The 23,318-nt window shown below is 33.0% G+C and overlaps 1 protein-coding gene and 2 pseudogenes across 1 annotated transcript; 1 reads left to right on the top strand and 2 right to left on the bottom strand.

The window, feature by feature from the left end:
- The first annotated feature begins 7,154 nt into the window (after positions 1–7,154).
- On the top strand, positions 7,155–8,926 carry LOC108661654 (alkane hydroxylase MAH1 pseudogene; annotated as a pseudogene).
- A 4,816-nt stretch (positions 8,927–13,742) lies between these two features.
- On the bottom strand, positions 13,743–15,349 carry LOC108661535 (alkane hydroxylase MAH1 pseudogene; annotated as a pseudogene).
- A 3,381-nt stretch (positions 15,350–18,730) lies between these two features.
- On the bottom strand, positions 18,731–20,165 carry LOC18600842 (uncharacterized). The gene is made up of 2 exons (XM_018118949.2): positions 19,056–20,165; positions 18,731–18,829 (listed from the first exon to the last, which is right to left on the bottom strand). The coding sequence occupies exons 1-2, from the start codon at positions 20,163–20,165 to the stop codon at positions 18,731–18,733; spliced, it is 1,209 nt and encodes a 402-aa protein (XP_017974438.2).
- Positions 20,166–23,318: the final 3,153 nt, after the last annotated feature.

Raw genomic sequence — 23,318 nt, 5'->3', positions numbered from 1 at the left:
TTGCCTCTATTGCCCAAAACTGAAAGTCAAATATAACCATTATCAGACCGTAAATTATTATATCAAAAGGAAAATGAAAAATGTTACGTGACAGTACCTGTATCACCCACGCGAATTTGTAAATGTTGTATCGTAAACGATCTGTTTGCACATTCGAGGAAGGCACTTTGAACCCTTTAAAAAGGTAGTTCAAGGTCAGCCTCCAAACATAGTGACCCCATGGAAAGACATTCCAAGCATCGATATCCTCCACCAACGACAAGAGCCAAGGCGTCATCCGTCTACGGTAGTCTTGACCAAATAAAATGTTATTTGCGATCAAGATGAGTGCCATCTTGGTCGCGTCTCCCGGTCGTTCAAGGTTCCCTCCATGGAATGTATCAAGCAAGGCCTGCAGCTTAATGCTCTGCTACCCGTTTCAGTATCGCGCATGAAATCCATCCGCAACAACCTCATAAGGTCGTGTGAACACATCTGGCATTCGACCAAACTTCAGTTCGGTGATAAGGCAGAACTCCTACTTTGATATGCGCACCTTACTTTTCCCAATGGCAAACCATAGCTCATGCTCCATTGAATCTATCATAGTGATTCAACAGATCATGATGTTATGCAGGAGACTAGAGGAGAAGTAACCTTACAGATATACGTTCAGCAGCATTCCAAAGCATGTACGCTTCACTGCATTATACTCCACTTTCTCTTGGAGGGTCTTATTGATGTAATGCAGTTGCAACCACTTACAGTGGGTGTTAATAGTGACATTGAATGCCCGCTTCTCCCTCGACACAATAAGCAAATTGTCAAGATCCTCATACTTTCTGGACTGCATCTGCAAAACATGATACACATGCACGAGTGAGTTAACCTATAATGTGGTAACACGCCATGCATATAACGTAAAATGTGGTAACATGCCATGCATGTAACGTAAAATGTGGTAACACGCCGTGAATATAACGTAAAATGTTGTAACATGTTATGCATATAACGTAAAATGTGGTAACACACCATGCAGATAACATAAAATATTGTAACACGCCATGCATATATCGTAAAATATTGTAACACGCCATGCATATATCGTAAAATATTGTAACACGCCATGCATATATCGTAAAATGTTGTAGCACGCCATGCATATATCGTAAAATGTTGTAACAGGCCATGTATAGAACGTAAAATATTGTAACATGCCATGCATATAACGTAAAATGTGGTAACACGTTATGCATATAACGTAAAATGTTGTAACACTCCATGCATATAACGTAAAATGTGGTAACACGCCATGCATATAACGTAAAATGTTGTAACACGCCATGCATATATCGTAAAATGTGACAACACGCCATGCATATAACGTAAAATGTTGTAACACGCCATGCATATATCGTAAAATGTGGCAACACGCCATGCATATAACGTAAAATGTTGTAACATGCCATGCATATCAAGTCAAATGTTGTAACACGCCAACGCTGACACGCCAATCACTATAATTTCTGTGTCCTTACACGAACTAGCCTAAAATACTAGTGCGTGTGACACGCCAATCAGTGTAATTACTGACCCGTTACACAAACTACCCTAAAATAATCAATGTCGTGACACACTAAAAACCCCTAAAAGCTGTTTACCCACTACACGCCATATTTGTTGTATTTCAAAACTTTGATACGACCCTAAAATCGAGAAGAAAACGATTTAAACATAACAATTGAAAAAGATTGAAAAAACACGAACATATCACACAAAACCAGTAAAAAATCAATGAATTGAAAAAAGTTTTAAAAGTTTTATTTTTAGACTGACTGACCTCTTCACTGATAACCGACATTGCTAATGTGGTGTCGTCAAGCTTGCAAAGAAAAAAGTCGAACACTCTGGTATATTTGGGAATGAGGAATGAGGAAGAATGTAGACATTTACAATTTTTGGAAAATATTTAATTAAAATGAAATGGCCTCACAATTTCCTCTATAAATATTCATTTATTGAATTCGTTCAGTTGCAGTCCAATCGGTTTCCTCGTTAATTGCCCACTTTTTTTCCTTTCTCAAAGCATGTCGTGTCACCCATCGATTGTCATGCCGTGTCAGAGATCTCCATGAAGTCTGACAAACTCTGTATGTTGGCGTATCACAGATTCCCTCCATGGCATGTCACGAACTCTGAACGTTGGCATGTCATAGATTCCCTCCATGGCGTGTCATGAACTCTAAACGCTGGCGTGTCACAGATTCCTTTCATGACGTATCACGAACTTTGAATGCTGGCATGTCATAGATCCCTCCCATGGTGTGTCACGAACTCTAAACGCTGACGTGTCACAAATTCCCTCCATGGTGTGTCACGAACTCTAAACTCTGGTGTGTCACAGATTTTCTCCGTCGAGTGTCACCAACTCTGAATGTTGGCGTGTCACAACCGTGTCACACATTCCCACAATGGCATGTCACAGCCATGTCACACATTCTAACCATGTCGTGTCACAAACTCTAAACCCTGTCGTGTCACAAACTCTAAACTCTGCCGTGTCACATTCTCACCATGTCATGTCACACATTCCCAACATGCCGTTTCACAAACTCTAAACCCTACCTTGCCACAACCATCTCACATATGGCCTGCTGTAGCACGATCATTTTGTGCTTTGGATTCACATCTTTCTCCTTTCGATTCACCACCGTATCAGGGATTTCTAGTTTTACACCATTCTCCAAGCTTTTCAATTCATCACGACCGGTTCCTCATTCAATTCAATATCACTCTTCTCTTATTATCTGAATGCCACGTCCAAAATCTTTGAAAAACCATCTCATACAACATTATTTTGTTTTGCACAAGCTTCGAGGAAAAAAATGGATGTTTTGTACAAAATTATATGTCGTAAATTCTTTACATATTTATTTTCCCATTTTTTGGTTGTTTGAGAGTGCACCTCAACGAAGATGGCTCATTAAGGGCATTTTTGTACCAAAATCTATTCTCGTGGCTACAAATAGTTAAAATTATCTAGAGGCTTATTTACAAAACACGTTATTTTTAAACGCTAAAAAAAAAAATTTCCCCTTTGGAAAAATAAGATACTCAAAATGGGGAGGTTGTTCAACATATACTTCTTCATTTATGAGTCCATTTAGAAGGCACTCTTCACAACCATTTGACATTGTTTGAAATTCATGTTAGATGCAAAGGCTAAGAGCATCCTAAAGGCCTTTAGTCTAGTTGCTGGAGCATAAGTTTCATCGTAATCTATTCCTTCCTCTTGACTATATCCTTTGGCAACTAATTTAGCTTTGTTTCTAGTTATGGCCCCATTTTCATCCATTTTGTTCTTAAACATCCATTTAGTATCCACAATTAGATAATCATTTGTTTAATTTGTTGCTTTTTTTTTGTGTTGCTTCTTCATTCACTGTGGATCCTTTAATATTAAGATCAAGCTTCCTCAATTTGTTCTTGAAGGATGCCTACATCATCATCATATTTTTCCTCTTTAGGAAGAGGGTTAACATCATAAAAAAAACATGAATAGATTTTTCATAATTAATGTCCTTTTATTGAACATTTGTTAATGATATGTGCACTTGCTTTGTAAATCCAACAACAACTATTACTTGGTCATTATGAAAATTTTGAAATGATATAATTTTCAATGGCAAAGAATGGACTGTGATTCAATTATATGAGATCATTAAATTAAGAGTTGTAGTGTGGGTCAAATCCAAATGGGCTAAGTTGCCATATTCAACGGAAGAGATTTTTCATAATCCTAATAATGTGAAAAGTTTTCAGAGGCACAAAGTTGCAAAATCGGAATGTAAATGGATAGCTCCACCAAGCGGATGGCTGAAATTTAATGTGGACGGGGCATCATCAAGTGGTTCGAGTGAAGTTGGAATAAGAGGAATTTTACAATCTTGTAATGGCATGGTCAAGGTAAAGTTCTCTAAGTCCTTGGGGGTTGTGGATTTGAACAAAGTTGAATTATTGGCCATTAAAGAAGTTTTGTATTTTTTCACCAATAGTGTGCACAACAATGATTACAATTTATGGATAAAAAACGGTTCTATGAATGCAATTTATTGGACTAATAATATGGAGGAAGTGGCTTAGAGATTTAGAGACTGTTTAGCTTAACTTTTTTTTTTTTTTTGCTTAAAAGCTATTATTAAGTTCTTATAAAAAATCATAACTTTTAAAATTAAGCTAAAGTTGTTTCATAAACTATTTGGCAAAATAAATTATACAAGCTCAAATTTTGGTTAAAATTATCAGAAAAGGTATTCATGCCATCTCTAATTTACTTAATAAACTAAAGTGAAACAAGTTTGCTTCAAGTTTATATATGATTTCAAATGTTAAAATCAAAGAAATCCATAAAGAAACAAAACAACTCTTAAACTTGTATAGTAGTAATAGTATTATATTTTTGTTAATCTAGCAAGCAATCAGACCATGATGCTTCAATTCTCCATGAAAGAAGAGAAAAGAGGAAATGAAGTATTTGACATTAAAATCCTTTTTGGTGAAGAATAGAGAAAACTTTTAAATAGTATATGAATACAGCTTTGAATTTTGGGTCTTCTTTTCTCTAAATCTTTATAGGAACAAAAAAATTCTAGAGTTTACTATTCTGTTGCTGGGTCTTCTATTTTTTTCATTTTTTTCTAGTAGTCTTTGTAGAGAGAGGTAAAGGAAAGGGAGATCACAATTTGTGTTAGAGAAAGGTGATTTGCATAGGGAAGGAGAGGAGAAGGAGATTGATTAAGAGAGGTATTTCTTGAAAAGTTTACGTGTTTTAAAAGAAGAGAAAAGAAAGCTCCTTTTTGGAGTTTTTTGTCACAACCCAAATCTCAAGCCATGACCGGCGCATGGGCTCAATGGGCATAGCCCACTAAGCCCAAGCTAGCCTTTTTATGCAATCCCGATCATCATTCTCAACCATCATTTCTAAAACCACATATTGTAATTCTCTACTAAAATATTTCAGTAATATTTTATAGTGACCCAATATTTACAATTTTATTATGTCAAAATAATGTCACTCGTTTGCCAACTCATAGTGGCATCAGTAATCAAATAAACATATTTGACTTATAACATGGATCCTAGTGGGTTACATTACATATACGCGTTCACAAGTAATAGACTCTTGACCGTCAACGGAGTGACCGTGGGTGAAGGTACAGCTACTGAGATGCCATAGTACCTACCAAGAAGACGAGCATATGTGGACACTCAATCTAAGTCCCAACTATCTTTGAATCTGAAAACATGAAGTTTAAAAACGTGAGTATAAAACTCAGTGAGTGAACATAAGAAGGAAACAAGCAATCAATAAGGAGAACTTGAAAATCATGATGCACTTGTTTCAAAAACAATGCAATTGATTTAATTTCTTACTAAAAACCCCTCATTTCAAACTTTGATTAATAACCCCATAGTGTTTCAAAAACCCACGATCAATCCATGAAGTTAAATGGGTGAAAAATATATCAAAATCAAGCAAGGTAGCAAGCAGGATAGCAAGTTTCTCACTGTAGTGAGAAATAGTCTTAGTTTGCATATGTTTCGATTTTTCTAATATATCTCCCACTACAGAAGTCCTACTGACCTGATTTTTATACCATTAAAAAGCTAAGAGACTGGGCTACAATTTTTATGTTTACCACTTTACCCAGTTCTAAATGGAAGGTGGTCAAAATCGTTGTCAAATTAAAAGCACTACACTAGAATTTTGGGTCTACCCAAAAGGCCATCATATTGCCCAAGCAATGCCGTGGTGCTTCATATGAAGAATGGTTTAAAGGTTAGGATCAAGAAAAGGAGTGCTTGAGGGAGTTTCACACAAGGATGAATTCTAGATTAAGCATATATGATTATTGTTGATCATCATGATGTCAATTAATAACACCACAAATCAGCTGTTGCCGTGGTGGTATCTTGATTTAAGAATAATGCATGTGCTCGGGCTTTGAGAGTAATGTTTATTAGTCATTAGGCTTGGGCCCATTTCAAATGAATTTTTAATTGTGGAAGCAATTTCTTCACTTTTGCTTTTAATGTTAGCAATTAATGAAGCATGAATTTTTAAAGGATTATTCTAATATTGGTTAGACTAATAACTTTATAAAAAATTTCAAAGTGTTTTTGGAGACTGCAAACAAATTCAAAGCCCCAAAATATATACATGACCTTTAAAAAAATTACTATATGAGCTATATTAACCTAAAAGTAAGAGTTAGGATCCTCCATTTTTCAAATAAAACTAAAAGCTAGACAAGTGTTACGGGATCAGATATGCCATGTTTAATCCCAAGTTGGACTTAAGCAATGCTATGATAAAATTTTCCAATAAAAAAATTTCATATTTGATAAATATCTTAAAAAATTAATTGTTATATTTAACAATATATTCGTGTCTTCATTAATGAAAAGTTTCAATGTCAATCCAATATTTTCATCTATCAATCGAAAATACTATTTTTTTCATATGTATTTAACGATTAAAATTATTAATAAGTAATTTATTTTCAATGAAAAATTTTATTAATTTATGATCATAAGAAGAAAAAAAAATAAAAAAAAAACTGAAAAAAAAATCACAAAAATTTAAAGCTTGGAACTTTTATCACTATTTCAACAAGTTAGGACCATTTTTAAGGGAAGGAACTTCTGCCAAGTTTTATTCAATATCTCTATCCATTGCCTAACCTAATGCCTAGTACATATGGTTGTGGGTCTAATCCAAGCAGGGTCTGAGTTCAATGAAATACTTTTCTATATCAGTGCATTGCATCATATTCATGGACAAGTTTGAAATTGCTTCCGAAGCATGCAATTAAACTTGCTACAGTCAACAAATCAACTAACTTTTCGGTCATTAATTATTTATCGAACAACTATATATTGTAAATATGCAAAAGAAAGAGTTGGGCTCCCAGTCACTGTTGATATTTAATATACCCTTGTCCTTTTTCGTTGATCAAACCAAGTTCACCGCACTCTGCATAGAACGAAGGAATTTGCATGTGGTAATTGCAACGAGTTTCCCACATTTCTGTGGCTATATATACTGCCAACCATCTCTATAAAGCAGCCTAAGTTAGAAAAGCAGAAGCACAAGAGAAAAGCTGCCGTCTCCAATGGCACAATTTGAGTCCATCCTCATACTTGCGGCAATTTTCTTTCCTCTATTTCTTTCATACCTCTATCAAAATAGGAAGTCCCCGCCCATCACCAACTGGCCTATTGTTGGAATGCTGCCGGGGATTCTCTACAACGCAAGGAGAATTTTTGCGTTTTCGAACGATTGTGTCAGACAAAGTGGGGGCACTTTCGAGATCAGGGGACCTTGGTTTCCGAGCTTGGATTTCATTATCACGGCTGATCATATGAATGCCAACCACATCTTGTGCAAAAACTTCGACAGCTACGAGAAGGGGTCTGAGTTCAATGAAATATTTTTCGACTGTTTGGGTGAAGGAATATTTAACTCAAACTCTCATTCATGGAAAAGCCAGCGGAAGGTGATGTTGCTGTTGATGAAAGACGACAAGTTTGTGCTACATTTCCACAGAATCTTGCGTGAAAAACTAGAGAAAAGTTTAATCGTAGTCCTGGAGCACTTCATGAAACTTGGGATTGAGGTTGACCTTCAGGATGTATTGCAACGGTTCAGCTACGACGTTGTGTGCTTGTTGGCTGTAGGCTTTGATCCATGTTCTCTTTCAGTAGAATTATCTGAAGTTCCGATAAAAACGGCATTCATTCAAGCAGAAGAGCGTTTGTTGTACAGGCATCTGATGCCTATGAGATTGTGGAAGTTGCAAAGATGGCTTCAAATTGGAGAGGAGAAAAAGTTGAGCAAAGCTCTAAAAACCATTGATACTTTTCTATATCAGTGCATTGCATCAAAACGAGAAAAATTAAGATGCAAATTACTGGGTAAGGAAGATAAATATGACTTCATAACAGCTTTTATGGTCCAAGAAGAAGGGGAAATGACTAGTGCTGATGGAAAATCTGACAAGTTTCTACGAGACGTTGCCGTAAACATCATGTCAGCAGGGAAAGATACCATAAGTGCGAGCCTTTCTTGGTTTTTCTGGCTTGTTGCAATGAATCCATCCGTAGAAAGCAAGCTTCTACAAGAGATGAGAGCTAATTCTCCATCAATCAATGATGAGAAGAATATGTTTTTTAGCGTGGAAGGGCTGAATAGATTCGTTTACCTTGATGCTGTTTTACGTGAAACATTAAGGCTTTATCCAGCAGTACCTATTAACCACAAAACTGCAATTCAACCGGACATCCTTCCAAGCGGTCATCATATTGATCGGAACACAAGGGTCTTGATTAACTTCTATGCAATGGGAAGAATGGAAGAAATATGGGGTGAAGATTGTTTAGAATTCAAACCAGAGAGGTGGATTTCAGAGCGTGGAGATGTTGTACACGTACCATCTCACAAATTCATAGCATTCAATGCAGGGCCCAGGACTTGTATAGGTAGGAACATAAGCTTCATTCAGATGAAGTTGGTCGCTATCTCTGTGCTACGGAATTATCAAATTCAAGTGGTCCAAGGCCATCATGTTGCCCCGGGCAATACCTTAGTGCTTCATATGAAGAATGGTTTAAAGGTTAGGATCAAGAAAAGGAGTGCTTGAGGCAGTTACACACAGGGATGAATTATAGAATAAGCATATATGATTATTGCCGATCATCATGATATCAATTAATAACACCACAAATCAGCTGTTGCCGTGGTGGTATCTTGATTTATGAATAATGTATGTACTGGGCTTTGAGAGTAATGTTTATTAGTCATCAGGCTTAGGCCTATTTCAAATGAAGTTTTAATTGTGGAAGCAATTTCTTCGCTTTTGCTTCTAATGTTAGCAATTAATGAATCATGATCTTTTATTTCCCCCCATTGCATACGTGCACAGATTTTCTCCCGTCTCGTTGACTTTGTGTTCTTCCTTAATTAAGAAGATGTACTCAGAGAAACAAACAAAAGTGATTTATCCACACTCAAAAATGCAATGGGATTTCAGGCTTAAACCCATGATGATTAGCAGTTTTGGGGCCCAAGATTTAGCCTAAAAAACATACATTAAGCCCAAGCTCATTTTCAATAAATTAGAACTTTTGGGTATATACATTTTTTAAGTAAAATGCAAAAGGAAATAGTAAAAATAAGAAAACAAGATATATATACTTGAATAAACTAGAGTTGGGATCTCGCTTTGTGTTGGAAATATCCAATTAATTAATGAAAGAAATATCCAAAAGATTTTATATATCGATGTGTTGACATATTCGATGTACAAATTTAGTTACTAACATATATTTTTAAAGGATTATTATAATATTGGTTAGACTAATAACTTTACAAAAAATTTCAAAGTGTTTTTGGAGACTACAAACAAATTCAGAGCTCCAAAATATATACATCACCTTTAAAAAAATTACTATATGAGCTATATTAACCTAACTTGCTGTCAAAGGATCATTGTCATCAATTCAACTGACTTTTCGGTCATTATTGTGCAACTAAGAATTATAAATATGTTTTTTTGTATTATTTCATCAAAATAAAAGGAAGAGTTAGGATCCTCCATTTTTCAAATAAAACTAAAAGCTAGACAAGTGTCAAGGGATCAGATATGCCATGTTTAATCCCGAGTTGGACATGAGCAATGCCATGTATGAATATATATATATAAAAGAGAGTAAGTTACATCATAGTAAAATTAATTAGATTTTATGTTTTTTATAATTTCACCTATGATAAAATTTTTCAAGAAAAAAAATTTCATGTTCTATAAATATCTTAAAAAATTGATTGTTATATTTAACAATATATTCGTATCTTCATTAACGAAAAGTTTCAATGTCAATTCGATATTTTCATCTATCAATCGGGAATACTATTTTTTTCTCATATATATAACGATTGAAATTATTAATAAGTTAATTGATTTTCAATGAAAAATTTTATTAATTTATGATCATACGAAGAAAAAAATAAAAAAGCTGAAAAAAAAATCACATAAATTCAAAGCTTGTAACTTTTATTACTATTTCAACAAGTTGGGACCATTTTTAAGGGAGGGAACTTTTGCCTAGTTTTGTTCAATATCTCTATCCATTGCGTAACCTAATGCTTAAGTACATATGGTAGTGAGTCTAATCTAAGTAGGTAAAACATATATCTTTCTTGACAGAAAAAGCAGTTGAAGTTTGAAATTGCATCCGAAGCATGTTAAATTATATAAGCTCTAATTTTGATTAAAATCACCATAAAAGGTATTCATGCCATCTCCAATCACCTAATAAACTAAAACAAAATAAGTCTGTTTTGAGTTTATATATGATTTCAGATACTAAAATCAAGAAAATCCATAAAGAAATGAAACAACTCTCAAACTTGTATAGTGGTAATAGTATTAGGTTTTTGTTGATCTAGCAAGCAATCGGACCATGATGCTTCAATTCTCCAAGAAAGAAGAGAAGAAAGGACACAATGTACTGACATTAAAATCCATTTTGATGAAAAAGAGAGAAAATCTTTAAATAGTATCTGAATGCAACTTGGAATTTTAAGTTTTTTTTTCTCTTAATCTTTGTAAGAACAAAAAAACCTTAGATTTTGTTGTTCTATTGCTGAGACTTTTGTTTTTTTTAGTAGTCTTTGCAGAGAGAGGTAGAGAAAAGGGAGATCGCAATTTGCGTTGGAGAAAAGTAATATGCAAAGGGAAAGAGAGGAAAGGGAGATTGTTTAAGAAAGAAGGGTATTTCATGAAGAGTTGGCGTGTTTTTAAAAGCAATCAGCAAGTCAAATTCATCTTCCTCCATTCGTGATTTGGTTCTTAGTTCCTCTCGTTTCAATGAAATGCATTGGTATCCAAAATTATCAAGGATTTCTAGAGCTTCACTCATTTTTTTCTCCTCTCCAATTTGAAGCCATTTTTGCAACTTCCAAAACTTATAGGGACCATGTGCCTATATAGCAAAACCTCCTCCACAAGTGAATGCCACTTTGCTTGGAACTTCTGGGAATTCCATGGAAAGAGAGCTTGGATCGAAGCCTAACACCAACAAGCATATGTTGTCATAGGTGAACCGTTGAAATACATCTTAAAGATCTACCTCTGCATCAAGTTTCATGAAATGCTCACGCATTGGGAGTAGGCTGCTTACCAACTTCTACCAAAGGATTTTCTCTACACGCCTTATAAACTTGCTATTATGCATCAATGACATCCACATCTTCATTTGAGTTTTCCATGAATGCAAGTCTGTATTGATTATTCCTTCCCCCATAGTATCCACAAATATTTCCCTATATTCAGAACCTTTCTCAACATAGTTATCAGATTTTCTGCACAAGATGTGATTGACATTCATGCGATCAATTATGATAAAAATGTCCAATCTAGAAAACCTAGGCCCTTAAACTCGAAAGTGCCCCCATGCTGTATCATAACTTTGGTAAAGTGCTTCGTATCTACAGAGTTGTTGCCAACAAGTCCTGGCACCATCCCAATGACGAGCCAATTTGTTACAGCCGGTGAGCATCTAAGCCCAAACCCAAATTTTTGTAGCCTGAAATACTTAAGCCCAGCAGTAGAACACATAAAGGCATGCAACCTTAAGATTTCATGCTTGTAATTTAATTATGCATGCAAGTAACAATATATATATACACCTTGTTTCATATCAGCCAACTACTTTTTTTCATTATGATCAATGTATGTTAATTTTTTTCTAAGAAAAAACAGAGAAGAAAGTAAGGTAAAATAAAGGAAAGAACATGATAAGTTAGAGCAATTTAATGCTGTACATAGAGGTTATTAATTTTAGTTTACTTATATATTCTCTTACTAAATATTCAAACTCAAATACTATAATGATTCCTTATAGTACAACAGTTAAATGAAGGGAAAAAATAAATCTTTAAAATAGAAATGTTCATAGGTCAAATTGGGACACGTAAAATTCAATCAATACCTTAAAATCTTAAACTTGATTTGACTCAATCCGTCATTGTATGTTAATTATATTATTAAAATATTTTAAATAAAAATGTCTGATTGAACATGTCCTTCTTGGAAGAATGTTTGATTGACTTTCAGTCTTGTGGTTGTAAGGAACAAGTGATTACATTCATTGGTTTGGTGATTTTCATCGAGATCGAATAAGAATTTAATTAATGAACTTCAAAAAAAAAAACACCTGTATTATGCCTTAAACAAGTGTCATATACTTTTGGTATGTTATGTACCATTACTTCTTTGTACTAAAAACTGAAATCAATGAAAATGAATGCTGTTCTTTTTACTGATGGTTCATGCTCTGTTTTCATTCACCTTTGTATATCAGCATCCGTAGCCATTGAATGCTTAAAAACTTAAGTCACAACAGGAAGCATTCCAACCACACCGACAGGCCAATTTATTACCAGGTAATTCCTGTTTCTATATCTCAAAAGGTTTCTTTGTGTTATCTTCCAAGAGTTACAAGCTGCAATTCTTAATAGAGATACACATCCCTGCAGGACTGTCTACCATTTATCAGTCTCTAGCTTGACAAAGCTTATTCACATCTTTCAGCATTACCTTGCTTCAAAATTTTTAACATTTTCTATTCTGTATAGAATATTCTTGTATAGAGATAGGACAATCAAATAGGTTCCTTATCACCATAATTTTCAATTGTTATGATGAAACTACTTGTATTATTTGTTATAAATGGCTTGTCTCTTTTTTGTACAAGGGAGTAGGCAAGCCTACCAAGTAAACTTCTTTATTCTCTTAGCCTAAATTATTTTTGGGTTAAATAAAAGAATATTGAGCCAAAATTTAAATAATCATGACAGGACAAGGAACAAATTAAATAGAGAGATCAATTCATATAATTGCTTAAAAAAGTAAAGAATTAGTTAGTGCATACGTATCATATGATATATGAATTTTCGATTAAACAGTATCACTTGTCTCATGCAAAATCGAATTAAAAGATATCATATTTTATCTTATGATATAATTTTTTTTGGATATAATAAAAGAATATTGAGCTAAAACTTAAATAGTCATGGCAGGATAAGGAACAAATTAAATAGAGTGATTCATATAAAGAAAAAAATTAGTTAGTGAATACATATCATATGATATAGTTATGGTAATGTTTCTTATTCTTAAAATAATTAAATTTTGAAGTTAGGCTTTTTTGTATATACGCAAGCAGGAGACAGTAGACATTTATCTCCTATAATTTATATGGAAAACCAATAATGCATTAAGAAAAAATATTCCCTTGGTTATTTTAAACAAAAAAAAAGTTGGGAAATAGCAAAAATTCCAGTGAAGTCTTCTGCAGTGTGAGTGTATATTGTAAAGATGAACATCAATACAAATATAATTAATCAATTTCTTGTTTTAATTTTTGTTCGTATCTTAGAGCTAATATTGAACCCAATAATATAAATAAAACCAAGAATTGAAATTTATAATGCAAATTTTGTTAACTAAATCAAAATCAAAATGATTTAATCCCAATTATATATAAAGAACATAAATAGATCATTATTTTTAAGTACGATAATATATTTTTTAAAAATTAATATTTTAATTTTAAAAGTCGATAATAATTACAAATTTTTTGAACAAGACGCGGAATATTTAGAAAGAAAGCAATTATTCTTAGCCAAAAATAGCCTAATACATTAATCTATAGATGCAGCTATATTGCTACAAGTTATTTTTCTGAAACCACACTCAAACCAGGCTTTCCAATGTAACATTATGCATATCTTTTCTTGATTCTAACCTTCAACCCATTTTCAGTGTGAAGTGCAATGGATTTACTGCTGACAGAAACAGTTTGGTTTTCCACCAATTCAACTTGACAATTCCGAAGTACATTGATTGCCACCGTCTTCATCTGTTTGAAACTCAAGTCCTTGCCTAAACAAACTCTAGCCCCCGCACCAAATGGCATGAACATGTAAGATGGCTTATGTACAATCTTTCCAAGCTCCGAAATCCACCTTTCTGGTTTGAATTCTAAGTAGTCTTTACCCCAGATTTAATCCTTCCTCCCCATTGAATAGACAGAGATAAAGATCCTTGTGCCTCGACCAACACGATCGCCACTTGGGAGTATTTCTGATTGGATTGGACATTTGTTATTGACAGGTACTGGTGGATAGAGTCTCAGTGTCTCGCACAGCGTTGCATGTAGGTAAACAAATTTGTTCAGCTCTTCCGCAGTAAAAGAGACCAAGTTCCCATCATTGCTTGTTGGGGAATTGGCTTTGATCTCTTCCAAAATTTTGGTCTCTACAGATGGATGTGTTGCAATGAGCCAGAAAAACCAAGTGAGGCCGATGCTTATGGTGTCCTTCCCTGCTGTTATGAAGCTGTAAGCTGTGTCTCTTAGAAACTTATCAGATTTTCCGTATGCACTCATTTCTGATCCTTCTTCTTCAACCATGAAAGCTGTCAACAAGTCGAATTGATCATCTTCCTCCAATCTTGTTTGGCTTCTTAACTTTTCTCGTCTGGATGATATGCAGCTGTACACAAAATCATCCACGATTTTCATGCCTTCACTCAACTTTTTCTCCTCTCCAATCTGGAGCCATCGCTGCATTTTCCAGACGACTCTAGGCACTATATTCCTGTAGAGCAAAGCCTCCTCTACTTCATCAAACGCCACTTTGCTAGGAACATTTGGGAATTCAACAGTGAGGGTTTTGGGGTCGAAGCCTAATGCCAACAAGCATATGTGGTCGTAGTCGAACCGCTGCAGCAGATTTTCAAGGTCTACTTCAGTTCCGAGCTTCATCACATGTTCCAGGACCGGGATCAGACCTTTCTCCAGCTTTTGCCAGAAAATTCGATCCAAATACAGTGCATACTTCTTGTTATTCCTGGTGAATGATTGCAAAACCCTCTTTGGCTTCTCCATACATCTGAATCCGAAGTGACTATTCCTTCTCCGAAGGGCTCGAAAATCTCCCTGAACTCTGGACCTTTCTCATAGTTATCATAGTTTCTGCACAAGATGTGGTTCACATTCATGGGGTCGCTAGTGAGAACGAAGTCCAAGCTCGGAAACCAAGGTCCCCTGAACTTGAAAGTTCCCCCATTAAAACTAAGAAGATCGGTGAAAAAATCAAAAACTCGATCTGACTTGGAAACAAGTGCTGGCAGCATACCAACAATAGGCCAATTTGTGACCAAAGAGTTTCTGTTTCTATACCAATGGCTAAGAAACAGAAAAAGGAAAATGAAGAGAATTGCTATAAGCATGTCAACCGCCATTGGAGCTTTTCTCAAACAGGGTTTTTGTTACCTTCCATGCTTTTCCAACCTACTCTCTTATAGACCCCAATTGGATCTTAATCAGACGGTGCTAGACATTTTTTTAAATGGTGTTATAATTAAAATAATTATAATAATAATTTAAAAATATAGATATGTAAAATTTATAAATTAGAAGTTTTAATATTAAATTAAAAAAATATAAATTCAGTACATTCATTTAATATTTAAAAATAAAAATATTTAAGATGAGTATAATTGTTCACAATCATTTTTTATATTTTGAAAACAGTGATGATATCATCAGTAGAAACATTATCAAATACATCTTTTTCAATATTTGTCATTAAACAATCATTCATCCAAAATTACTACTCATTAGCATAAATTAAGATATTAGAATTAAATAAAATATGATCTTGCATAGCAAATTATTATATTCAACAACTAATAATATGACAATTTTCTATTTATTAATTAAAACTAAATATAAGCATCCACAAACTACATAAAGTTAAATACAAAAATTAAATAATCAAACAATATATCTACAAAATAAATCCAAAAAAAAAGAATCATAATTTCAATATATTATTTTATATGCAATACTATTTTTTATTAGCTAAATTATAATTATGAACTTAAACTATAAAACTAATCAAAAAAATTTAAACATGCAGTATTTAAAAATTTAATTTTAGTTGAAAATTGCTTACAATTGAAACTTAGTTGAGTTGTTTTATGAGAGTGAAAAACACAATTAAGGACTGAGAGGAAGAAAAACTTGAATTTTTGAACAAAGAGAATAGTTTAAGTTTTGACTTTACTAATAAAATCTTAAATTATAGTAGTAAATTTTTTCATCTTTCCACGTAGTATTTAATTATTAATATATAAATTACTTTTCATAAATCATTTTTACTTGAAAGTAATAAATTCCTTAGTATATTAGTTACCCTAAACCATAAAAACTAAATAAGTGAGTGGTGTCATGTGACACCACTCTCTTCAACATGGGTCCGCCATTGGTCTTCTCAATCAGAATTCATTTTCATTCCTTCATCACCTTAGTCATGCTTATCAGAATCTTTATTTGGCTTAGAATTTTAGATTTGTTGAGCTTTAAATTATTATTATGAACTCAATGAAACAATTTTTAAAATAAATTAACAAATAAATTATCAGTTCATCTAATTCTGGATCCTTTTTACATTAATCATACATGTTAGAATATTTGGACGAAGATAAGTTCCTTATGTATGCAATATTGTCCTATTATTATGTTACGACCACTTGTACACTTTTATAATTTGTCATTTTCGTCTTTTCAATAAGAATTTTCAATTCTTCATGCAGTGACACAATTAAATTAACTTATTGAAATACGGATGATAAATTATTTTTTTACATTAAAAATTTAATAAATGAATTTAAACAAATTAGATATATTGAGTAATATTGTGAATTGATCTATCAAAGTTTCTACTTGTTTTACCAAGCAACCTTCCTTTTGTATTCAAGCTTCGTTGGCTATAATTGATTAAACATGTTATATATGGTTTAAACAGATCAACTCGAATAAAATATAAATATTTTGTTGTCATAAATGGATTAACTCGTTTATAATAAAAACACGATTTTATAAGATTAAAATCTACTTAATTTTATATTGTGTTAATCAGTCATATCCAAAATCATCGGTTTATACATTTTCTTGATATATAAAAAGATACTATCAATAGATAGAATTTTTTTTTATATAATTTTTTGCATAAAATTTGAGCTTGAGCCAAAACTTGGAGATATTCATTGATTGGCAGGCTAGCGTCATTCAAATAAATTATTGAAAAGAAAAAATTGACAAGTGAACCTTCTTGACTTGACGGTATGTTTTAGTGGGCAGAAGATGACAACTCTTTTTTTAACCTAATCGAGAGTGGTTAGATTAAAAATTTTTGATATAATATTTAAAAAATATATATTAATTTTTTAAAAAATAATTTTAAATTAAATAAGCTCTTATAATTATTGATTGATTAATTGTTATTAGTCAAAATATTACTTATCATTCTATATTATGTGACATGCTAACAAGTTATAATATTGATGACGTGACATGACAATAGGGTCATGTGATATTTTTAATCTTTCATGCAACACCATGCATATCAACTCAACATGAATTTAAAATGACAAGTGGTATTTTAATTGATGGTAATTAATCAATTATTGATGATAGAAAGTCTATTCGGCTCAAAATGAAAATATATATATGTGTTTGATTTAATGTAATAGAAAATAAAAACTTATTTGAATTTTATTGAATAATTTAAGGTGTTTTTCAAGTATTATGTTAAAATTTTGATTTGGACAAAATTTTCCAAAATTTTTTAGGTGAAGTATGTGAAATTTTAAGTTAAAATTATAAAATAAATGCTGAAATTAAAAATGGATTCAAATATAAAAATTCTATTTTAATTTTTATTTAATCTTTTTCAATCTAAACCTTTATAAAGCTTATCGCCTTTATTTGGCTAAGAATTTAAATCTAAGTGAAATAAAATACACAAAAATCCAATAAGATGCCTGAAATATATGGTGGCTGCAGTATGTGTCAAGAGACATGAAGAAAATTATGGAGCATCAATTTAATCTTGCTTACATCAATTTATCATTTAAATCATTAGAGAAAAAATATAATTTTATCCTCGAGAAGTAAGGGTGCAATAATAATAATAATGTGATCAAAAGAAAGTTCTCGACCAACGAAATGGATGGTTGGAACGATATCTAACTTAATTTTAATTCTCATCATTGATTTCATTTTAAACATATATTATTCTCAAGATTATATACTAATTAAATTTTAAATGTTTTTTTTATAGTATGATTCAATTCTCTTCCTTTATTCTTTTTTGTTTATCATTTATGGACGAAACTATTAATTACTGCTACTTTGATTCCCATTCTTCATTCCTAAGAAATGGAATCTAATTTTACAGTTCTTAGAGGAGTCTCCTTGTAAATAGCATCATGAGCTCCAGGTTTTGGACATGGTTTTGACCAGGGTTATAGGTTCCCATGCCATGCGCCTGCCATGATAGACTCGGGCGGAGCTTGTTGCCAGCCAGTGACAGAGATCTTCCCATGAGAAACCATGTAGGAATCTTGAAATTTAAAGCAAAAACTTTCAAAAAAATTGTATGTACACTAGAAAGAAATATCCAATGTGATGTAAGCCAACAGGGGATGGATATGCAAGAATTTAAAATGGAAGGTTAAAAGTAGAGGTGGCAATTGGGCAGGAACCAATTTTAATAATTCATGGGCAAAGATTAAACACCAAATACAAAATCAATCAAATCCCTCACCACAAGTTTTGGTTAGCAACTGTTTTCACCAGCAAAAGCAAGAACAAATTCGACATAAAGATTCTTCAAAGCAATGATCACAGTCATCACTAGAGGACCCATAATTGCTCCCTGTAATTGAGACACAACCACCAAGTTATGGTTTGTAAAGACAGAGAAAACATGACAAAATATTTGATTCCAAAGAACAAAAGGAGAAAATGAACTAGGTAAAAGTGAGGGGGGTTAAAAGCAAGCACTCCTATAATATAAAAGACCCTACAAGCTAACAGAAGATTTAGAAATCATGATGATATATAGATCAAATAGTGCATATCTATTAAGAAAGAGGTATTACTTCCAATATAGAGGGGAAAAAGGCAATGCCACCAAATATGCTAAGACATGTCAAGTAAGTATTATGTCCTGGAATCTCATCTTGGATAGCCATAGTCCCATAATCCAATAGTATCACATGAACTGCTGTCAGTAGAATAGCTTCAATGTATCTTGATTCCATGGCTAACTGGAGTGCTGCCGGGATCGATGAAATCCAAGCTGGAGCTATAGGTAAAAGAGCGCTTAAAAAAGCTAGAAATGTAGACATGTAAAGGAAATGAATGTGGTAGAATCTGAACAGAAGATATGTAAAACAGCCCTGGAACAATGTGACCTTGGCGGTAGCTAGCAGTCCACTGCTAACAGCATGATCAAGAACTTGGGCGCATCGATTCCTGGTGGATCTTGAAACTGGTAACATCCCTAAAACATGGTCCATAACTCCTCCAGAATCTGAAGTGATCGGATAATACAAAAGCCACAAAAACACCATCAATTCAAATATAAAATTCACCAATTCAGCTGCTCCTGAAACAATCAGTATGGCCACAAAGAACAACAGATTTGCACCTCTAGCTAACACCATCGAACAGCTAAAAAGTACCTTTTTCGAGACATCCAAACTCTGAAGAAGAAATGCTTTGATCTTCTCCAACAAATCCTCATTAGCGATCAGAGACATGAATTTCCTAAACTCACCATTAATATCCCTATAAATCACTTTCCACTCTCCATTCCTCACCTTTGATTGAAGGCTATAGAGGGTCTCATACACCGGCCTCCGGACGCTAACTTTTTCATCAGGAATGCAAGAAACTACCGAGCTTTGCACAAAATACTGCTTAAAACCATCAACAACCTCTGTCACATTGTGATAAACAGCCCAAGAATCAATATTTTGTGACAAAGTTTCATAAAACTTGGACATATAGCTATCAATTAATTCAGGGATTTGATTCTCATCCATCCATTTATTAATCCCAATTACCTCACCATAATTATTCTCTTCCAAATGAACCTTCAAAGAAATGACTGCTTCTTTCCCTTCAATTGCAATTTTATAGGAGAAGAAAAGAAATCCTAATATAGACCCTACAATCATAAACAAAATAAGACCAATCCCAACCATTGTATTCAATCTCTTAAACAACATTGAAGTTATAAATTGACCTCCCTTGCTAAAGAATGAGAAACTTCTACTCTTATGAAATTTTTTTCAGTTTTGTCGAGCAGATGAAATCCTTGAGAGAGTTGTTGCAAGGCCAGGCCTAATTATAACTCCAAAACCATTTATATAGGCTACGAAGCAAGGGACTGTAACAGCTGGGATAGAGAAAAACCCTATTCTCTCATAAACAAGAACAAAAGGGCCAAAAGAGACAAGCCATTGCATGAGCTTATAGAAACCAACACGTGTCTGGCGACGACCAGCAGGCCGAGGAGAGGAGCTGCGGCTGAGTAGGCGGAGGAGGGCGGCATGCGAGTCGAGGAGGGATGCGGTGGTGGCACGTAGAATGGCGATGGGGATGGCGATCAGGGTTTCGAAAAGGCCGAGACCAAGAGGGTGCGACCAGAAGGAAACTATCAGCGTTTGGAGCCCACGTAAAGGCATGGAACAAAGAATGGCCCATTGGATGGGGCGCCAGTAGTTCTGCAGGAGCTTGCTGAGGCCGAAGAGGAGAGCTAGTGTTAAAGCAAGGCCTGCATGGGCCATGGCTACGTACATTGCCGTCCGTACGGAAGGATCGTTCGATGAAAATGGCGGTTGATACCTTTTCCGTCTCGGGTTTCTCCGTCTTTTCCTTGGAGCTGAATCAGGGTGTTCATCATTGGTTTTCGGTTCTTCATGATCTGGTTCTGATCGGTGTTTCCCATGCCTTTTCCTGTTAGATGTTGAGGGATAAACTTTGGGAGTTGGTTCGATTGCTTTTAACATAATCTTGTAATATCATCCATGTGTAATGTTAAGCTTAGGTTATGTTGAAGAGAGAGAGAAAGGAGAGAGCGAAGATCCGAGACTCACTGAAGAAGATTGCTGCTTCGTAGAATGAATGAGAGATAAAATGAAAAGTTCCCCACAGTCAAATTAACAAGGAAATTTGAGGAAAAATAAAAAAGAAATTCGCCAGACGAAAATTGAAGATTAATAAATCAAATTAGAGAAGATATTAGGCCAAAATATTACTAAAATATTTCATAATCCCCTATAATTGTAAATTTCTTATTACTAAATTAGCACATAATTAATAACATAATTCTTGACTCAAAATTTTTATAATGGGCCTGGATATTAAATTTAGCCCATTAAGCTTATACATGGATCATGTTGGTTGGGAAGCCCAATCCGGACCCTTTGTAATTTCTATGCTTATCTCAAAATAGATTTTTTAAAATAATTTAACGCCATTGAGAGTTTATATTTAATACATTATCGAGTTATAGTATCTATACACTAATCACGTAATAATATAATTTCAACTTATAAATATGTAAAGGTAAAAGTTCAAAAGTCTTTTAAATAAATATGTTTAAAATTATGAGTATTTTATTTTTTAAAATTTTTACTTTTAAAATTATTTTATTAACAAAATGATAAACATTTTATTTACTGATAATATATAAAAATTTATACAGTATCAAATTTAAACTCCATCACTAATCACCATTTATCACCTAAAATGTCAGCAAATCGTAATAATATTAATTTAATAAAGTTTTTGTTAAAAAATTTCTAAAGAACAGAGGAATTTAAATTTTTAAATTCCAACTTCCCAGTAAAGAGGAATCATCATGAAAATTTGAGAAGTATTTTCCGTAAAGGCAATGCCGCCGAATAGCGGCGAAAGTAAAGCTAAGGGATTCCTATCAAATATAAATAAAATAAATGGATGGGTCCCATCCCTTCCATTTTTTTTCCTTTACTCTTTTTTCTTTTATTGTATTAATCATTATTGCTTATTTTAGCTCCCTCCCAAAATATTTTTCATTTTAAAAATTTTAATTTTTTTAAAAAATACAAATAAACTATTAATTTTTTTTATATTTCAATTAAGTCTTTATACATTTATTTTGAATTATTATTTAGAATGTCACCAGTCATTTTTTTTCTACGTAATGCTGATGTAAGGAGTAAAACTGTCATGTATTTATGTTATCATATTACATAAGCATATTACATCACTATTTATGATGACATGTCAATATCATATCATATGAGATAAAAAGATAAAGAACATTTTAAGTAATGATAATTAGTCAATCATTTGTTATAAAAACTTATTTTGTTCAAAATAAAAATATAACGGTTTGATTGAAGGCAATGCAAGAAAAAAATATATTTAAATTTTTTAAAATAATTTAAAATTTTTTTTATCTATTATATCTTAAAATTAAATATTTATAAATTTAAAAAAAAAAAAAGGACAGATGTTACCCAGACTTTTATGGTACAATATATCTTGATTTTGGATCTAGTGAATAAGTTGAAAAACCCCAAAAATTACAACCCATTTTTTTATAATTATTATTTTTTTAGCAATTATCTTGGAAGTAATGGAGATAAGCCTTTTGGGATACTAAAAATGAAGTTTCCAATAAGTGCTATATACTAGTTTTCTTTCTTGTTAATGTGACAAAGACTTAAGTGGAGTTATTAGAATGCAAGTTGAACAAAATTTGATGGAATTTATAATACTATCAAATTTATCAAAGAACTTAAAAGCAGAGCAACCCACCTACTCTTGTAGGGGATTTCCTCAAGTCAAGTTTTAATGCATTAAATTGATACTGACTAAAGGGTATTTTCATTTACGTTTTAATTTTATTTATATTATTTTAGACGAAATTTCAAACTAAATAAATAAAAAAAAGATTCTAAACCTATAAACGTACATCTCAATATAAATTAATATTTCGGAGAATTGGTAATGATCTCATGACACATGCTGCACGTGGCTAATATTAAGCTAAGCATTATTAAGGTGAAAAACGTTATAGTTAGGCACCAAATCAATATATTTTGAAACCCTTTTTAAGTTTTTATGTGTGGTGTGGAGTTAGGTACCAAAAGGACCTCATTAAATCATAACTTCTATTGGTTGTTTGTTCTAGGAACTACTCATTTGGAATGGTGGAAAAATCGAATTCAAGTAAAGAAAAGTAAGTCTCAATCTAATCTTAAGCCAATAAGGATGCAACACCACATGCTATCTTCATAATAGCATATTAATTGAACGTAAATCATTAAATCTTTAGAAGATTCCCAAAATAATAAACCTAACCA

This window comes from Theobroma cacao, chromosome 4, assembly GCF_053813885.1.
Source record: "Theobroma cacao isolate CCN51 chromosome 4, ASM5381388v1, whole genome shotgun sequence".
Lineage (NCBI taxonomy): Eukaryota > Viridiplantae > Streptophyta > Magnoliopsida > Malvales > Malvaceae > Theobroma > Theobroma cacao.
This window is presented reverse-complemented; position numbering and strand designations above follow the sequence as displayed.